Source organism: Candoia aspera, chromosome 17, assembly GCF_035149785.1.
Source record: "Candoia aspera isolate rCanAsp1 chromosome 17, rCanAsp1.hap2, whole genome shotgun sequence".
Classification (NCBI taxonomy): domain Eukaryota; kingdom Metazoa; phylum Chordata; class Lepidosauria; order Squamata; family Boidae; genus Candoia; species Candoia aspera.
This window is the reverse complement of record NC_086169.1, coordinates 5,442,744-5,456,583: the sequence shown is the minus strand read 5'-3', so window position 1 is coordinate 5,456,583 and position 13,840 is coordinate 5,442,744. Positions and strand designations below refer to the sequence as shown.

At 46.5% G+C, this 13,840-nt stretch overlaps 1 protein-coding gene across 2 annotated transcripts in view; it reads left to right on the top strand.

Moving 5' to 3' along the window:
• The window catches only part of RTN3 (reticulon 3), a 33,615-nt gene continuing 19,775 nt past the window's right edge, over positions 1-13,840 (top strand). Inside the window, exons 1-2 of one of the 2 annotated variants that reach the window (XM_063317240.1) lie at positions 1-245; positions 11,498-11,548. In XM_063317240.1, the coding sequence (XP_063173310.1) occupies positions 134-245; positions 11,498-11,548 (163 nt within the window). In that variant the 5' untranslated portion in view covers positions 1-133. The remainder of the gene's footprint in view (positions 246-11,497; positions 11,549-13,840) is intronic. The other variant, XM_063317239.1, reaches the window with a different exon arrangement.

Sequence of the window (13,840 nt, the reverse complement as noted above, 5' to 3'; positions counted from 1 at the left end):
TGCGCACTGCGGCCTCGTCGCCTCAGGTTGGTCAGTTGGCGCTTGTCCGTTGAGCGGGGCGGTCGTCTGGAGGAGAGCTTGCGTTGACGCTGCGTGCGTTTTTTTATTCCCCTCGCTCCCGTCGTAGGCGAAGATGGCCGATCCCGCCACCCAGTCCCCGTATATTTCTTCTTCTGCCGGGGGTGGCTTCTCCGAGCCGGGAGGCCGAGACCTGAAGGGGGCAGGTTCCCCCCAGTCTTGCGCTGGTAAGGACGGGTGGGGGGGGAGATGGGCAGTGGGAGGAACGGCCGGCGGCGCGCGCGGGGGGGTGCACGGGGAAGGGAAGAGCCGTAAGGTTGTCAGGCTCGAGGAGGCAAAATGGGGGGAGCCAATCAGAGACCAGCATTTCCTGGAACTCTTGCATTTAATGCAAAAAATGGCACGGTCTGTTAATTTGCCAATAAATTTGCCCATTGTATTAGTTTATCGAGATCAGATACCTTATTTGCTCCCCCCCCCCATTAAGACTAGCTAGATAAGGGGGGGAAGGCCATAGAGCATCCTTTTTCCCTAGCAGGATGCAAGAGGAATTAAAATAACGTCCCCGCATTTCTCTAGCAAATGTCTCTCCGCCTTGCAGTTCTTTAACAGCTGCAGGTGGCCTGTTTAAAGCCCCCTGGAAAGCAGTGTTAAAACGCAAAACGTAAAAAACACCCCAAAGCCTGGGAAAACAAACACGGCTCCAGTTCCTTCCTAAGGAAAGAGGGGGCTGGCTCCAATTCCCATGGCAGCTGGTTCCATTATCTGCTCCCTGCCGCGGAGAAAGTCAGGCTGGTTGTTGATGAGATTGCTGATTACAGCTCTTTTCTCCAACCCGGCGCCCTCCCCACGACTGGGGACTGCCGCTCCCATCAGTAGGAGCCAGGGAGGGATCCCTCGGTGTGCCCAGATGTGCCAGGGAGAGATTAAAGTGGCGGTCCCAGGAAGACCAAAGCCTCTTTTTTAGCTTTGCGGTGCGGTTTGTCAGCTTGGAAATGTCTAAACCAAGGTGGAAGGCATAATTTTTGTAAGGGAAATGTAAAAATTAGCCCCTGCGATGATAGCTTGGGGGCAGTTCAGGGAGCGCTTTTATTGAGATGGAAGGCTCGTTTTTATCAGGACTAATCCAAATGCAGATTCTGGGATTTTGAAACCTTTCCTCAAATCGAGTGGTTTTTTCCTCCTGCCAAAAAAGGAAAGGGCTAGAATAGCCATATGGCAAGAAGAAGAGGTAGAGGCTGGTAGGATTTGAGGAGAGATTGCTCAAAGTAAGCAAGCTTTTGTTGCAACCATTATAATAGGGACATTAATTAGAAATCAAGTTAATACATTTAATGTGGCCAGAATTTTCAGGAGAACAGCACCCATGCAAGTTGCCCAGGCTTGAAATGTAAAATACCATAAAAAAAAAAACCCTTGGGATTTCTGAGAGATCCTTTTACAGGCAGGACTTGTAACCTCTTTGTGAGAAATATTTCTGCCCCCTTTATAATTTTGAGAGCTGCCATGAGAGACAAAACCTGCCAAGGGGCACTGGGTGCATTTGGAGACACACACACCCCCCCCGATATTTTTTTTTCCTGGAAAGGTGTGGGGTAGGGCTGCTGGGTCTGATTGCTAGGAAAAGGCTCCCAGGATTGACTGAGCTCGGAGAAGAAGGGTGTGGCAGCTCCCTTGGCTTGCAGCTTGCCTGGGAGAAAATGGGGGTAGAGCATGCGGATCAGCTGGCTCTACTCAGAAGGCAGAATGTGGAAAGGCTCACCAAAACACACGCCTAGCTCAGGCAAATGCAGAGGACAAATGAAGGTTGGAATAGCTGGGAAAGGGGGTGGTGGATGCTAAGTTGCCAACCCTACCAGGGGCGGGCAGGGCAGGGAGTCCAGGCAGATGCCATGGGCGTGGCACGCCAGTACTGTGGAAATTGCTTAGGTAAAGCTCCAGAGCAGAGAGATGAAGCAATCTTGGGGTGGCTTAGCACAGTATTACAGGGACTGGCAAGATGATCCTCCTGGTGGTGTGTGGAAAGGCTGATGGGGATGGCCAATGCTTGGCTCTTTGGTGCATGACTGACCATGGGAGCTTTCCAGCCACAAGCGTTTCCCAGTCCTCCATTTCAGGTGTCTTCCAGACTGTCTGACCTAATACTGCGGGGTGGGTGGGGGAGTGGCCTATAAAGCTCTCAAGACGAGTGCCTTTCTCTGCTGCCGAAGTGAGGGGACGTGGGTGGATAGGGAGTAAATCCTAGATTTTTTTTTTTTAGGCGTAGGATCCAAGGATGGAGCGTGCTGGGTGGCTGAACTTGGCTTTTCCACCTTCTTGGCATGGTCTACCTTGCTGAGGACGTGAAAAATGCCAGATGGGTAGGAGGTTGGGGAAGGGAGCCTGGTTGCAGTTGAAAGGCGCTGCCACCTCTATTTTGGATCAGTCGAGGTCCCCAAAGTGCCACTTAGCTTCCTGTTTGGAGCATTGCCTGTTGCCCCTTCCCTCCCTCCCTCCGTCTGTCCGTCCATCCTTCCTTCCTCTTGCCTGAAGGGCCAGGATATATGATGGCGTCCTAAATATTCCCACCCCAAGCAGGTGATCCAGTGGTAATTGGGGGGGTGAGGGAGAGAAGAAGAGGGCTTTGGCTTTTCCAAGGCAAATAATTTCTCTCTCTGTCTGGATGGTTTTTTAACTGCTGCTGGTTCCCCCATGAAAGAAGTAGGCAATCTACTGTCATTTAAACCTGCAAAATTAAAAAAAAATCTTTTTTGGGGGTGGGGGAGGAGGAATGCTTTTTAGAATTGCTCATGGGGAAGCATTGGCTGTGGCTCAGATGGTTGCTCTTTTGTGCCTTCTGGAGACTGGGCTGAGCCCAAGACAAAGCCCTGATTATCTGAAGTATGGGCCCCTTCTCCCTCCCTTGAAGCCCCCCCCCGAACAGTTTGGGGTGGGTTGGAAGGTGGGCAGCTTTTCTTCTCTGGGAGCTGGGCAAAAAAAACCCTCCCCTTCCTGAGAAATCTGCACTGCAGATGTCTCTCAGGGCGAAAGCCACGGGGCAGGTGACGCTGCTTTAAAGGGGCCGAGTCTGCCAGCCCTTCGCCATCTGATGGTAAATCCAGCTTTGGGAGCTTTTTAAAAAAAATTCCTGATCACGTCCCTTCCCTCGCAGAGGCACGTTAGTACAATCTGATCTGGCATGCGGCAGATTGCTCTGCCTGGGTCAGGATGCCGACTTTCTTGGGGTTGGACGCTTCTGATGTATCTCCCACCTGTCAGCTGCTCTTGGTATTCCAGCTTGAGAGCAAGCTGGCTTCTCCTGGGTGGTTTTTCTACCGTCCATGGAGTCAAGGTCAAACTGCAAGTCAGTTGTCTTGTCTGCTGAAAAGCTTCATGTCAGGTAGAGAGAGGTTGCTCTCCTGTGCCACCAGAAGTGGTGTCTCAGTCTGTGGCTTGACCATCTTGCCCTGTTGGGTGAAACAGATTCCCAGCCCCTGGACCATCCTTCTCTTACAAATCCAAGCCATCTCTTTTGAATTGGAATTCCTCCCCTCCCCACCTATCCACTGGATTAATCCGATCTTCAGAGTCCCACTACAAAAATCAAGTCTTTCCTGGATGCAAGAAGCAAGGCTTTTTAGGTGATGCTGGAGAGCCAGTTTGGTGTCGTGGTTAAGGCACCAGGCTAGAAACTGGGAGACCGTGAGTTCTAGTCCCACCTTGGGCACAAAGCTAGCAGGATGACCCTGGGCCAGTCACTTTCTCTCAGCCCTTGGAAGCAGGCAATGGCAAACCACTTCTGAAAAACCTTGCCAAGGAAACTGCAGGGATTTGTCCACAAATTGGGCACAGTTGAACGGATTAAAAACAAAAAGCTTCAGAGTCAGTTAATTTAGTGGACTTTGCCCATTGCACCCCTTCTTACATTCTCAGAGAAGCCTTATAGCATTTTTTTGAGTCAATCTATTGTGCTTTTCTACCATAGCGGTTCTGGGCAGGGGACCTGCAATATCAAAAGCAGTAATAGATTCAGCATAACATCTCAGTGAAGTAACAGCAGAATCCTGAAGATCTCAAAATGCTAACATGGTTTCCAGAAGGCCTGGGGTAGTAAAAAGGAAGTCTTTGTCCGGCATCAAAAGGGTAGTAATGTTGGTGCCGAGCAGGTCTTTTGGGGGAGGGGGGTTTCTACGGATGTGCCATCACCAAAGAGACTTTTCCATTTGAGGTGATCTCACTCACTTTAGGGACCCCAAGAGCTAAGGCTGGCTGGTAGCCATGGGAAGAAATGCTCCTGCAAGACAATTTAAATGTGAAATAGAATTCTGTGTTCTGCATTGATGCGTTGCACTGCCATAATTTTGCTCACTGTAGTTTCCTGAATAAGCCACAGTCATTTGCTTGTGGCACCATATGTTTTGGTTTGCAAAATGCCTTTGGCTGGGTTTGCCCATAAACCACCACGTTCTAATGCTTAGTGTGATGCACGGAGCCAGGTGTGCCCTTATCCCTTGTTGCTAAGACAAACAGGCATTTATTCTGCCTTGCAATTGCTCCGAGCACACATTACGGGCTGTATATGGCGGCGGGTGATGGCTCTGGAGCCCCTGTCCCTGCTTTGTCAAACAGCCGGCCGAATGTCTCAACTTCAAAAGATGACATAATTTGGGCGTCTTGAGTGGTGTCGCGGCATCTGCTCTGTAAAAATACCGGACAAAGCCAGAAATTGGCACCGGGCGAGGAATGCACCGTTAGGATTGTGTTAGGAGATCTTGTTTCTAGCCCTTCAGGCTGCTGGGCTGAGCATGAAAGCTACGTGAGCAATGCTGTGTGAAATTGTAGAAGCGACAGAATATGCGCAGGGCTGGATAAGGGAGCGCCTTCCCATGACAGCTGGCTTGTTTTGATTGAAACCAGGGTATAAATCCATAAGAGAAAAAAGCTGATTTAAGTTTGTTCTTTTGAATCAAAAAATTTGCCTTAATGCATTTTTGTAGATTATCTAAATGATATAGACTTCACTGCTAACCCTTGCTGATTTACAAAAATTATCTGCACCCTGATCCACACACTTTCTTTCTTTAGCAGGCAGGCTGCACCTTTGCCCCTCCTTGGATTTGCCCATTTTTTCAAAACAACAACAACAACAACCCTAAACAACTAATGTCTTTCAAAATGTTCCATGACTGGGTTGCCTTTCACCCATGACAACTCATACGGGTTATGCATGGTGCTGGTAGGAATCTGTACACTGGATGAATCTCTTTTTAATATTGCTTTTCACCCCTCTGTGCTCTGCTTTGGCCCACCCAGGAAAAATAAAATGTCACAATCCTAAAAGCAGTCTTTACTTAGCAATAAAGACTAGGGCACTTTTCAAGGGAGGGATGCAAAGTGTCTGTTGGTTAAATACAAGTAGAAATATTCATATTTGAAGGGTGCTTTTTAATCACATTTTTAAAATCCAGCCTGTTAGGAATTGCTGGGCAAATTCTGTGTAATCCAATGAATTTGCATCTCTGGACTATCTGTTGCATATCTGTCCAGAGGTGTAAATGTGGGGATGTCCTTCACACAGTTTGACATTAAAATGTAGAGAGGCCTAAAAACCTAGAATTCCACAAGATTTGGGTGATTTAGGAATTCATCTACTGACTCAGCATGATGGGAGGTAACTTCTTTCTCCCTAAGGAGAGAGTAACATGGGCTTACCTGGCATAAAGGTGGAGTGCCATTTGCCAAATTAGTAAATTATGACTAAACGGTAGGAAATGGGCACATTAAGGAGCTGTAATAATTAACATAGTTCTGCATGGGGTGTAGAACTGGTTCAGAAATCTTGGGTTTGCTCAGAGATTCCCTTTCATGGTTTCTTGACTGTGTTGGGTTACCTTTGGCTTCTGAAGATCTGGATGTTGGGTAGGAGCTCATGAATATTCCAGAATTAGACAGTTGAACTATAGCCCTATAGAGACCAAGACACTCTTTCCATGTTGTATTGTTAATTCCTTTCTATATCTCATGGCAAGCTTTCTGAATCACAGGTCCCATCATCCCCAGCCAGCATGGCCATTATTAAGCATGATTAATGTAGGCTTCCTAATGCTCTCTTGTTAAACCTACACAGAACCTGTTTTAGTTGCGCCTTCTATGATGTTTTGGACCTGAAAGGGCTTGACTAGTTTCTGCTGGTCTTTGAGGAATAAGAATTGTCTTGCCTGCTGTCCAAGATGCATTCAACCTAATAGAGGTTCTGAAATGCTGCATCCGGCTGCCGCAGCCGGATAAATATAAATTATGCAACATTATAGCGTGTTCAGATATTTTTGAAGTTGTAAATTATTGACTTGCTTCTGCTTAAAAAAAAAAAAAAAGCATAGAGCTTGGAAAGTTAATTCACTCAAAACCATTTTAGTTCTAGAAATGTGATGTTCTTGAATAGGCGGTTTGGGGCAAGAAACAACATGTTTCTCTGACCGGATTGAAATGGAATCACCAGTTCATGCCTTGGCCAGCATGAATGAGTTTTGACTACGTACGTTTTCTTTCCTTGCATGCCAGCTATTTGTTTTGCCCTATCTTGGCTCCAGCCCGGTCTCTCAAACTATGGTTTGAGTGATGCTTCAAGTTAATTTGGAAGCAAACTAATCGGTAAAGGTCAAATTTGCCCAGATGGGCATCACAATGACCAACTATGGCTGCACAAGTCACCACTGGAAGGAACTAACATTTGTGAGAGGTAGAAGGGAGCGTGGAGGCCCACAAGCCCTTCATGATGGCCGAGTCACAGGTGGTTATCTACCAAATCCAACCCGATCTGCATGACTGGGTTCACATCCTGTGCTTAGAAAACCATCGCTTAGGGTTCAGTGTAATATGTAAAGTCAGCCGGTTGTGGCTTCTTCAAGAAATCATGGTTATAGCTGATCTGCCTCAAACAAGAGTTGGTGCTGAGTCCACAACGAAGCGCTAAAATGAACTGTGCCATTTAAAAAACTATTCATGATTATTGTAATGTTCATAAACTTTTTGGAGAAAGAAATCATACTTTATTCCTTAAAATGTGGGGGGGGGGGTTCCTCTCTCTCTCAAGTGGATGTTTCTCACACTGTTTTCTGCAGTGAGGAACTTTTAAGAGGAAAAACATGAGTGTTTCCATCCAGTTCTATTGTCTTACCTAGCCACTTAAAAAAAAAAAACTCACTTCCTGAGAAATTAGTGGCGCTAAATAGACTTTTATCAGAAAACTAAATTTGCCCCGGGTCATCTTTCAGCCATTAAAGATATTATGCAGTGGGGATAACAATTAGAAATCAAGCCTTGCTTTTATTAGCCTGCTTCTCAGAGATACGATGCCAGGAGTCAGCGTGGCCTAGTGACTGGGATACTAAAGGGTGGTCTGGGAAGGATCAGATCCCACCATCTCCACCTATCCTAGCTCTCAGGATTGCTGCAGTCAAGAGAGAGAATTATGTACGTTGCTTTCCGGTTGCTGGGGAAAGGCCAGTTATAAATGCAGCAGCGAAATGGAGGGGGGGAAATGCCTCTCAGGAGGGGGAAGAGCTGTGAATGCTAGCCAGGTCATCCTGAGGTGATTTGCACGAGTGTGGGTTCGAAGGTGATGCCGCAGATGTGTCATGAAGCTTGTAGGAAATCACTGGCGCAAAGGACTGGACTTTGCCAGCTGATGAGAGAGGCAGGTGAAACCGCAGAGCAGGTGTAGAAATTCAAGGAGACTAAAGCAAAGGTGGCCGTCCCCACCTTTTTGGCTCGCTTAACTATCCGCCGTCAGCAGCGGGCTGATAATATTGTTGGCTTGGTGGCATTTCTGTAACCACCCGGAAGGTGCATCCAAAATACTGGACTTCAAGCAGCCTCCGTTAGTGTGTGAGCCTGGTTTCTACCCCTCAAGTAATTACAGTAGATTTTTCTCTTACACAAGACACCCCCATCTTGCTTTTTCCACCTCTGTGTCTCATTTGCCCCGGGGCTACACTGTGCTTTTATACGAAGGCGCTCCAGGGCAGCCTTCCAGTTCTGTCTCAACCACACACCCTCCTCAGCCATCGTCAGCTCTCTGCTTTGACCCAGAAGGAATGAGTGTGCCACAGTTGCCTCAGCAAAAATGTCCATCAATGCTTGCCTCTGGGTTTTTTTTTTTTTTTTTAAGACTATTTCTCCCCAGCTCACTGAAGATCCTCAACAGACAGGATACGGGCAGTCATTGATAAGAAATAGCCATGGGGTGGAGAGTTAAACCTGATCTGATCAAGGCGATAGGAGTGAGGGCCATTCCTATTATTGGGGATTGTGAAGCAAGCAGCAAATTGGAGTCAGGTTCTCATTCCTTGACTTGCTGCAGGGAAGGAACAGATTGCAGTAGCCCAAAGCTTGTCCCGTGGCTGAACTGTTGACATCTTCTACTTGCCAGGCTCAGCATTGGTTGAGCCTGAAAAACTGCATTAGGAAAGGAGAAGCAGACTTAAGTCAACAAATGCAGAGGTGGGAAGTAAAGATGCTGATTATACTTGCCCTCTTTCAGATTTTGAATTTGCCGGGCTTGTTGACTTCCTACCAATCCAGTCCTGCTCGAAAAGCAGACCAAGTTCTTGCCTGTTTTTTACTAAGAAGTAACCAGGAGTGTGAAGTGGGACACAAGGCCCCAGTTCCAATCTCACCTCCATTGTGAATTGGTTAGATAGCATTTGGCAAGCTTTTCTCTCAGCCTTTGCTTCCCTTTCTGCAAAATGAGGTTCCGATGTTGCCTTGCATGATGTAGAAGTGCATGTAAATTGTTCCTTGTTAGTGCTTAATTTGTAAATTAAAGAGCAGGCTAAACATTTGAGTAGGTTACTCATTTTGCTCTGGATGAATCAAGAAAATTGCAACTGCTTATTGGTGTGTTATAATAGCACTGGTTATTCAGGAGTGCTGTATATTAAACATTTTGTGGCTTTTAGCCCACCTCTGTTAATCTAGTCGTTCCTTCGTACATTTCCTGTCCGTTTGCTCTATTATTATAACTGTTTTGGTTTCTTCATCGCAGTCTGTCCTCCAGGCCACTGACTTAGAAAGGCTCAGATTAAAACACAAAAAATAATGCAGAATTTGCCCATGGTTTGAACAGCTTTGCCTCACGCTGTCTCCTGAAGTGATAGAGAATAGTTCCATGGTTGTTTCTCCGAACAAACATTTTCCCAGTGTGTTTAAAGCTTCAGCATAGTGGCTTTACTTGAGTACAAATCCCAGCTGGGGAACCACCGAGAGAACCATCCAGAACTTCTGCATTATGCACTGGCTGGTTGCAAGTCTTTGCAAGGGCCAGTAAATCTAAATAAACAGCCCTCTGATGCTGTGACAAATGACACGGGATGGCTCGTTTGGCGGACAGCCCGGGCTGGAGATACCCTGGCAGGGGGAGGTCCAGAACGAACACTAAAAGGCTTTCCCATTATTCATTCTGTCGATGCATCTTTTCTATAAATGCAGCGTGTGTGCGCTCACTGTCTGTAGCATTGCCTGCTGGAGCCGGAGGGGTGGGTTGGAGCACGTTGCCAGAGATGTACAAGGCACTTTTTGTGAAAAGCAGAGACCCCCTGCAGTGCCCCCAGGTGCCAGAAATCGCCTGTCCTCTACCCTTTGGCCAATATAGAGTCAGTCTTCGTGGCTGATTAAAAAGGTTGGGTGTTGAAATTTTTGGGTGGCGAGGAGGGGGAGGCACAAGAATGCCATTCGTACTGTCCTCTCTGCTGGGCATCGCGCCAAAACCATTCCCAACTTGGTACATCTCGAGTTTGGGCACTTATTACTCCACTCCTTTCTTTCCATGCTGCTAGAGCCGAGGTTGGAGAAAGGTTGGATAAATTGTTTTTTCACTGAACCCGCTGTCTGGAAGATACTTGCAGTGTTGAACTGGTTGCAAAGCACCACCATTGTTTGAGACGTAGAAACCAGTGTGGGGTAGGGGGTTCTTTCAGCCTGTTCCACGCTGAACCAAAGATTGATTGGGAGGGTTGGTGGGGGTTGTGCATTGCACTAAGAACCCTGGAATGACAGGGTTGGAAGGGACCTCAGAGATCATTTAATCCATCGCTTGCCAGTGCAAGGGTCCATTACTAGAGTATCCCCCCTCCCCCCCAGATGGCGACGCAGCCTCTGTTTAAACCTCTGCAGAATCTACCACCTCCAAAGGAGCTTTTACTGTGATTTTTCATGATGTCCAAGCAAAATTTGCTTCTTTGTCGTTTAAACCCCTTGTGGGGTTGTTGTTGTTGTTTTTTGGTCTTCTGGAGCAACTCTGGACTATCCTGTCCCATCTATTATATGACAGCCCTTCAGACCAAAATGAAGACAGGTATCATGATCAGTCTCTTCTCCAGGTTAAACATACTCAACCCCTTGTACGTTTTTCCTTCCAGGCCCCTTTTTACCTTTTTATCTTTTTACTTTACCGTGTTCCTCTGGACATGCTTCAGAGGTACGTTTGGATTTAGTTGAATATGTTATATGATCCCAATCATTGCAATTTGTAGTCCCTGGTTTGAGGTTTGAAATGTTGTATGATCCTAGCCGATGATGGCTTATTGAACAAAACAGGTTGGAAGGAAGCCAGTCAGATCCACACATCATATTATGGTTTTTTGGTTTCACTTGGCGTGTCAGACAAACCAAGCCACTATGGCTTAGTCAACCAATCATTGTGAAGACAAAATTGTGGCTTAGTGCCACGTAGGAATGTTGTGATGAGCAGGAAGGGCAGTCATGCTCTCGGATACTTGGTTGATGCCTCCCGGTGTGTAACAGTTGATTAAAATACTTGTAACCTGATGGAAAGTACGTGTGGAATGCCACGTTGTTTATAGGACGATTTCAGAAAAGGAAATTCTAGCCAGCCTAGTTTATAGTGGGATTTGTTGTGCAACCTCTTAGAAGAAACCAAGTGGGCGTGGGCTGTCTTATCATCTCAGGGTGACACACCCTGATAGGTGGGTATTTGAGGATCACAACTCTGCCTCCTGATCTTCCAGATTGCTGCAAATGACCAATTGGTGATATCCCTGGAAGGTTACGCCACACAGGGGTGGTTATCATTGTACGGATAAAGCGAGGGTTGTCCTTCATCTGCATTGCTTTCAATTCCCATGGGGGAGGTAGTATTTAAATGCAATAAAACAAATCTTCAAGTGCCTTCTGGATAACTCTTAAGTGCGGTTAGCATGCAATTGCCAGTTTTCCTTCTGGCCTTTCAAAAAACAACACCTGAATCACTAATTTAATTCTCATGTTACACAACTGTCCTTTTTCCTTCTAAGCAGATGGGTAAAGCTGACTTGTGTTTCATAGGTACTTTGCATCAAGGTGAGTGAGCAGCCTCTGATCCCCCTCGCCACTTTCCTCGGGCATCAGAGAACAGGTGCCTTGGCACCTCCCTTGTTAACGGTATACTTGCTTGCCTCCTCTTTAGAGTTATCAAGTCTCACCCTGTGTATTTCCCTTTCAGATACCTTTGTTTCTTCCTCTCAGCCTGTCTCTCTCTCTTCAACCTCACAAGGCAAGTCTGTCATTTTCTTGTGCCCCCTTCTGAAAGAAAAATGTTGAAAGAGGCTGTAACTGGGGACAGGACAAGGTTCTCCTTTCCGATCATCCCGCAAACCCTTTTGTGACTCCCAGCTGGGGGTCAGGCTTCCGTCCTGTGGCTGTTCATCCATAGCCCTCCCCCAAATCATTTCTGGTAAAATGCTAGGCGTTAGAACGGGGGAGGTAGGAAAGACTCTGCTTTTGAAACGTGCCGCTTTGATGACCCTACAATCTGATGGGCCAGAATTGGCAACGACCTTAAAAAAAAACAAAAGTCATGCTGCATCAGTAAGCAAGGCCTTTTCCATGAATTCAAAAGTGGGTAATTTCTCATCCAAGTGATTCTATATCAGGTAAAAGAGATGGGGTGGTGATGACATCGGTGGAGCTCAGTTGTGTATCTGTAAAGTGGGAGGGAAATCTAAAGCCAATACTCTTCTAAACAATGAAGAGCTGAAGCTTAAAGAAGAATTAAGATCTCAGTTTGGCTTTTGGGGCTTTCAAGCTGGCCCCAATGTTTGGCATGTGCTTTTCTAAGCAAATCTCCCCTGCCAAAGTCCCCCCACCCCCGTCTTTGCAGTAGTCCCAGCAAATGTGAAGAATGCTAGATTGGGGAAGGGTGATCTATGAAAGCAATTCTCAGCCAGAAAGCCTGCTGGCTGGGGAATTCCGGGAGTTGAAGTCCACCCATCTTAAAGTTGCCAAGGTTGAGAAACATTGATCTGCAGGATAGCATTGCCCTTACTCTATAGGAGTTGCTTGCTAGTCTTCGGGAACTGATTTTATGACTTTGCTCTCAAGAACTCCATGTTTCTTGGAGACCAGGTTCACTCATCATGGTAAGTCACAATGTGTTTGGTTTTAGATTAGCATGTTGTGTGAACCTAGCCATTGTAGTTTATAAACCATTTTTTAAAAACAAACCAACAAGCCATGACTTAGCAGGATGTGTCAGCCCCCTTAGCAAGAAGAAGTGTAAGCAATCAATCAGCATCTCATAATGCAGCCCAGCTTCGTTGCCCTGAGCAAACTGCATGTTCCAAAACAGCTGAGTTGTGTTCTTGGGTGTGCATTTCTTCAGTGGTGAGAGCAATGGTGAGTCACATTTTTTGATGCTCTACCGTAGAACCCATGTTGTGCACAGAGCCTCCTTAACAGGTAGTCCAAAGTAGGCCGCTTTTTCTGACATCTCCCAGTAATGATGCTCCTCAAACAATTTTTTTAATTGCCTGAAATCTCACTAAATTTCAGCCTTCTCATGAAATATTGCCCAAGAACACTGAAATCCCACGAGATCTAGAGATCTCTCAACTTCTGTGCTAGCTTAATTTTTAAAAATAATGTTGAGGGGCCAAGGAAGCCTTCTAGAATTCTCTCAGATGCCCCGGCACTTCAAATGACAATCACTGGGTTTTCCAGCCTCTGAGATAGTCAAAGACTCCGTCAGGACATTTGATGGCAAAAAAAGCCACCAGTAGTAGCAGCACAGAGTTGGAAAGCCTTTATGGTGGGCTGTTTAGGGTCTGCCTGCTGCACCAGATAAGAGAGGTGTTCTTGTATACGCAGCAAAGCTCTTATGTGAATCTGTGATAGTATCAGTAGACTTTACTTGCTGAGTCATACAAGGGGAGTTGGAAGGAATGGCATGCTCTTTGGCACACAAGAAACTTGGTGGTCAAGGATAAGCTTCCACTATCATAGAGAGAGAATCTCTGGCTCAGCATTTGAATTCATGCAGAAGGTCCCATTCCTCCAAGGTTCTGGGCAAATTGTTGCCCATCTCTTTAGACCAGTGTCTGACTCACATCGAGGCTCCTTTCTGATTGAAACCAGAGGAGAATGGCATCCACGAAGGAGCTGCCGAATGCAAACTCATTCCACCAGAAAAAAAATTGATTTGAGACTATAATGGCACAAAATTCTGGGGCTCGCTAATGTTTCTTGCAGGTCTTGCAAGCAACAACGCAAGATGCAGGATCCTCCACACACTGGTCCATTAAATTAGCCTCTTACAGGGCTGCCCACCAGATATATTAGGAATGCATCTTCCAGAATTCCCAGCAAACTTGGCTGAAGTGGTTTCTGGTAGTCAGTACACCATGTCTGGAGAGCAGTCCCCAGAATTCCCAACAAGCGCAGATAAAGGGGATTCTAGGAGTTGAAGTCCACTGTGTCTGGAAGATGCCCAGCTTAAAGAGAGGTTGAGCAAGACGTTGCTGCAAAATCAGTTTGCTTCTTGCTCAGCGCAAGGAGATTGTTACCAATC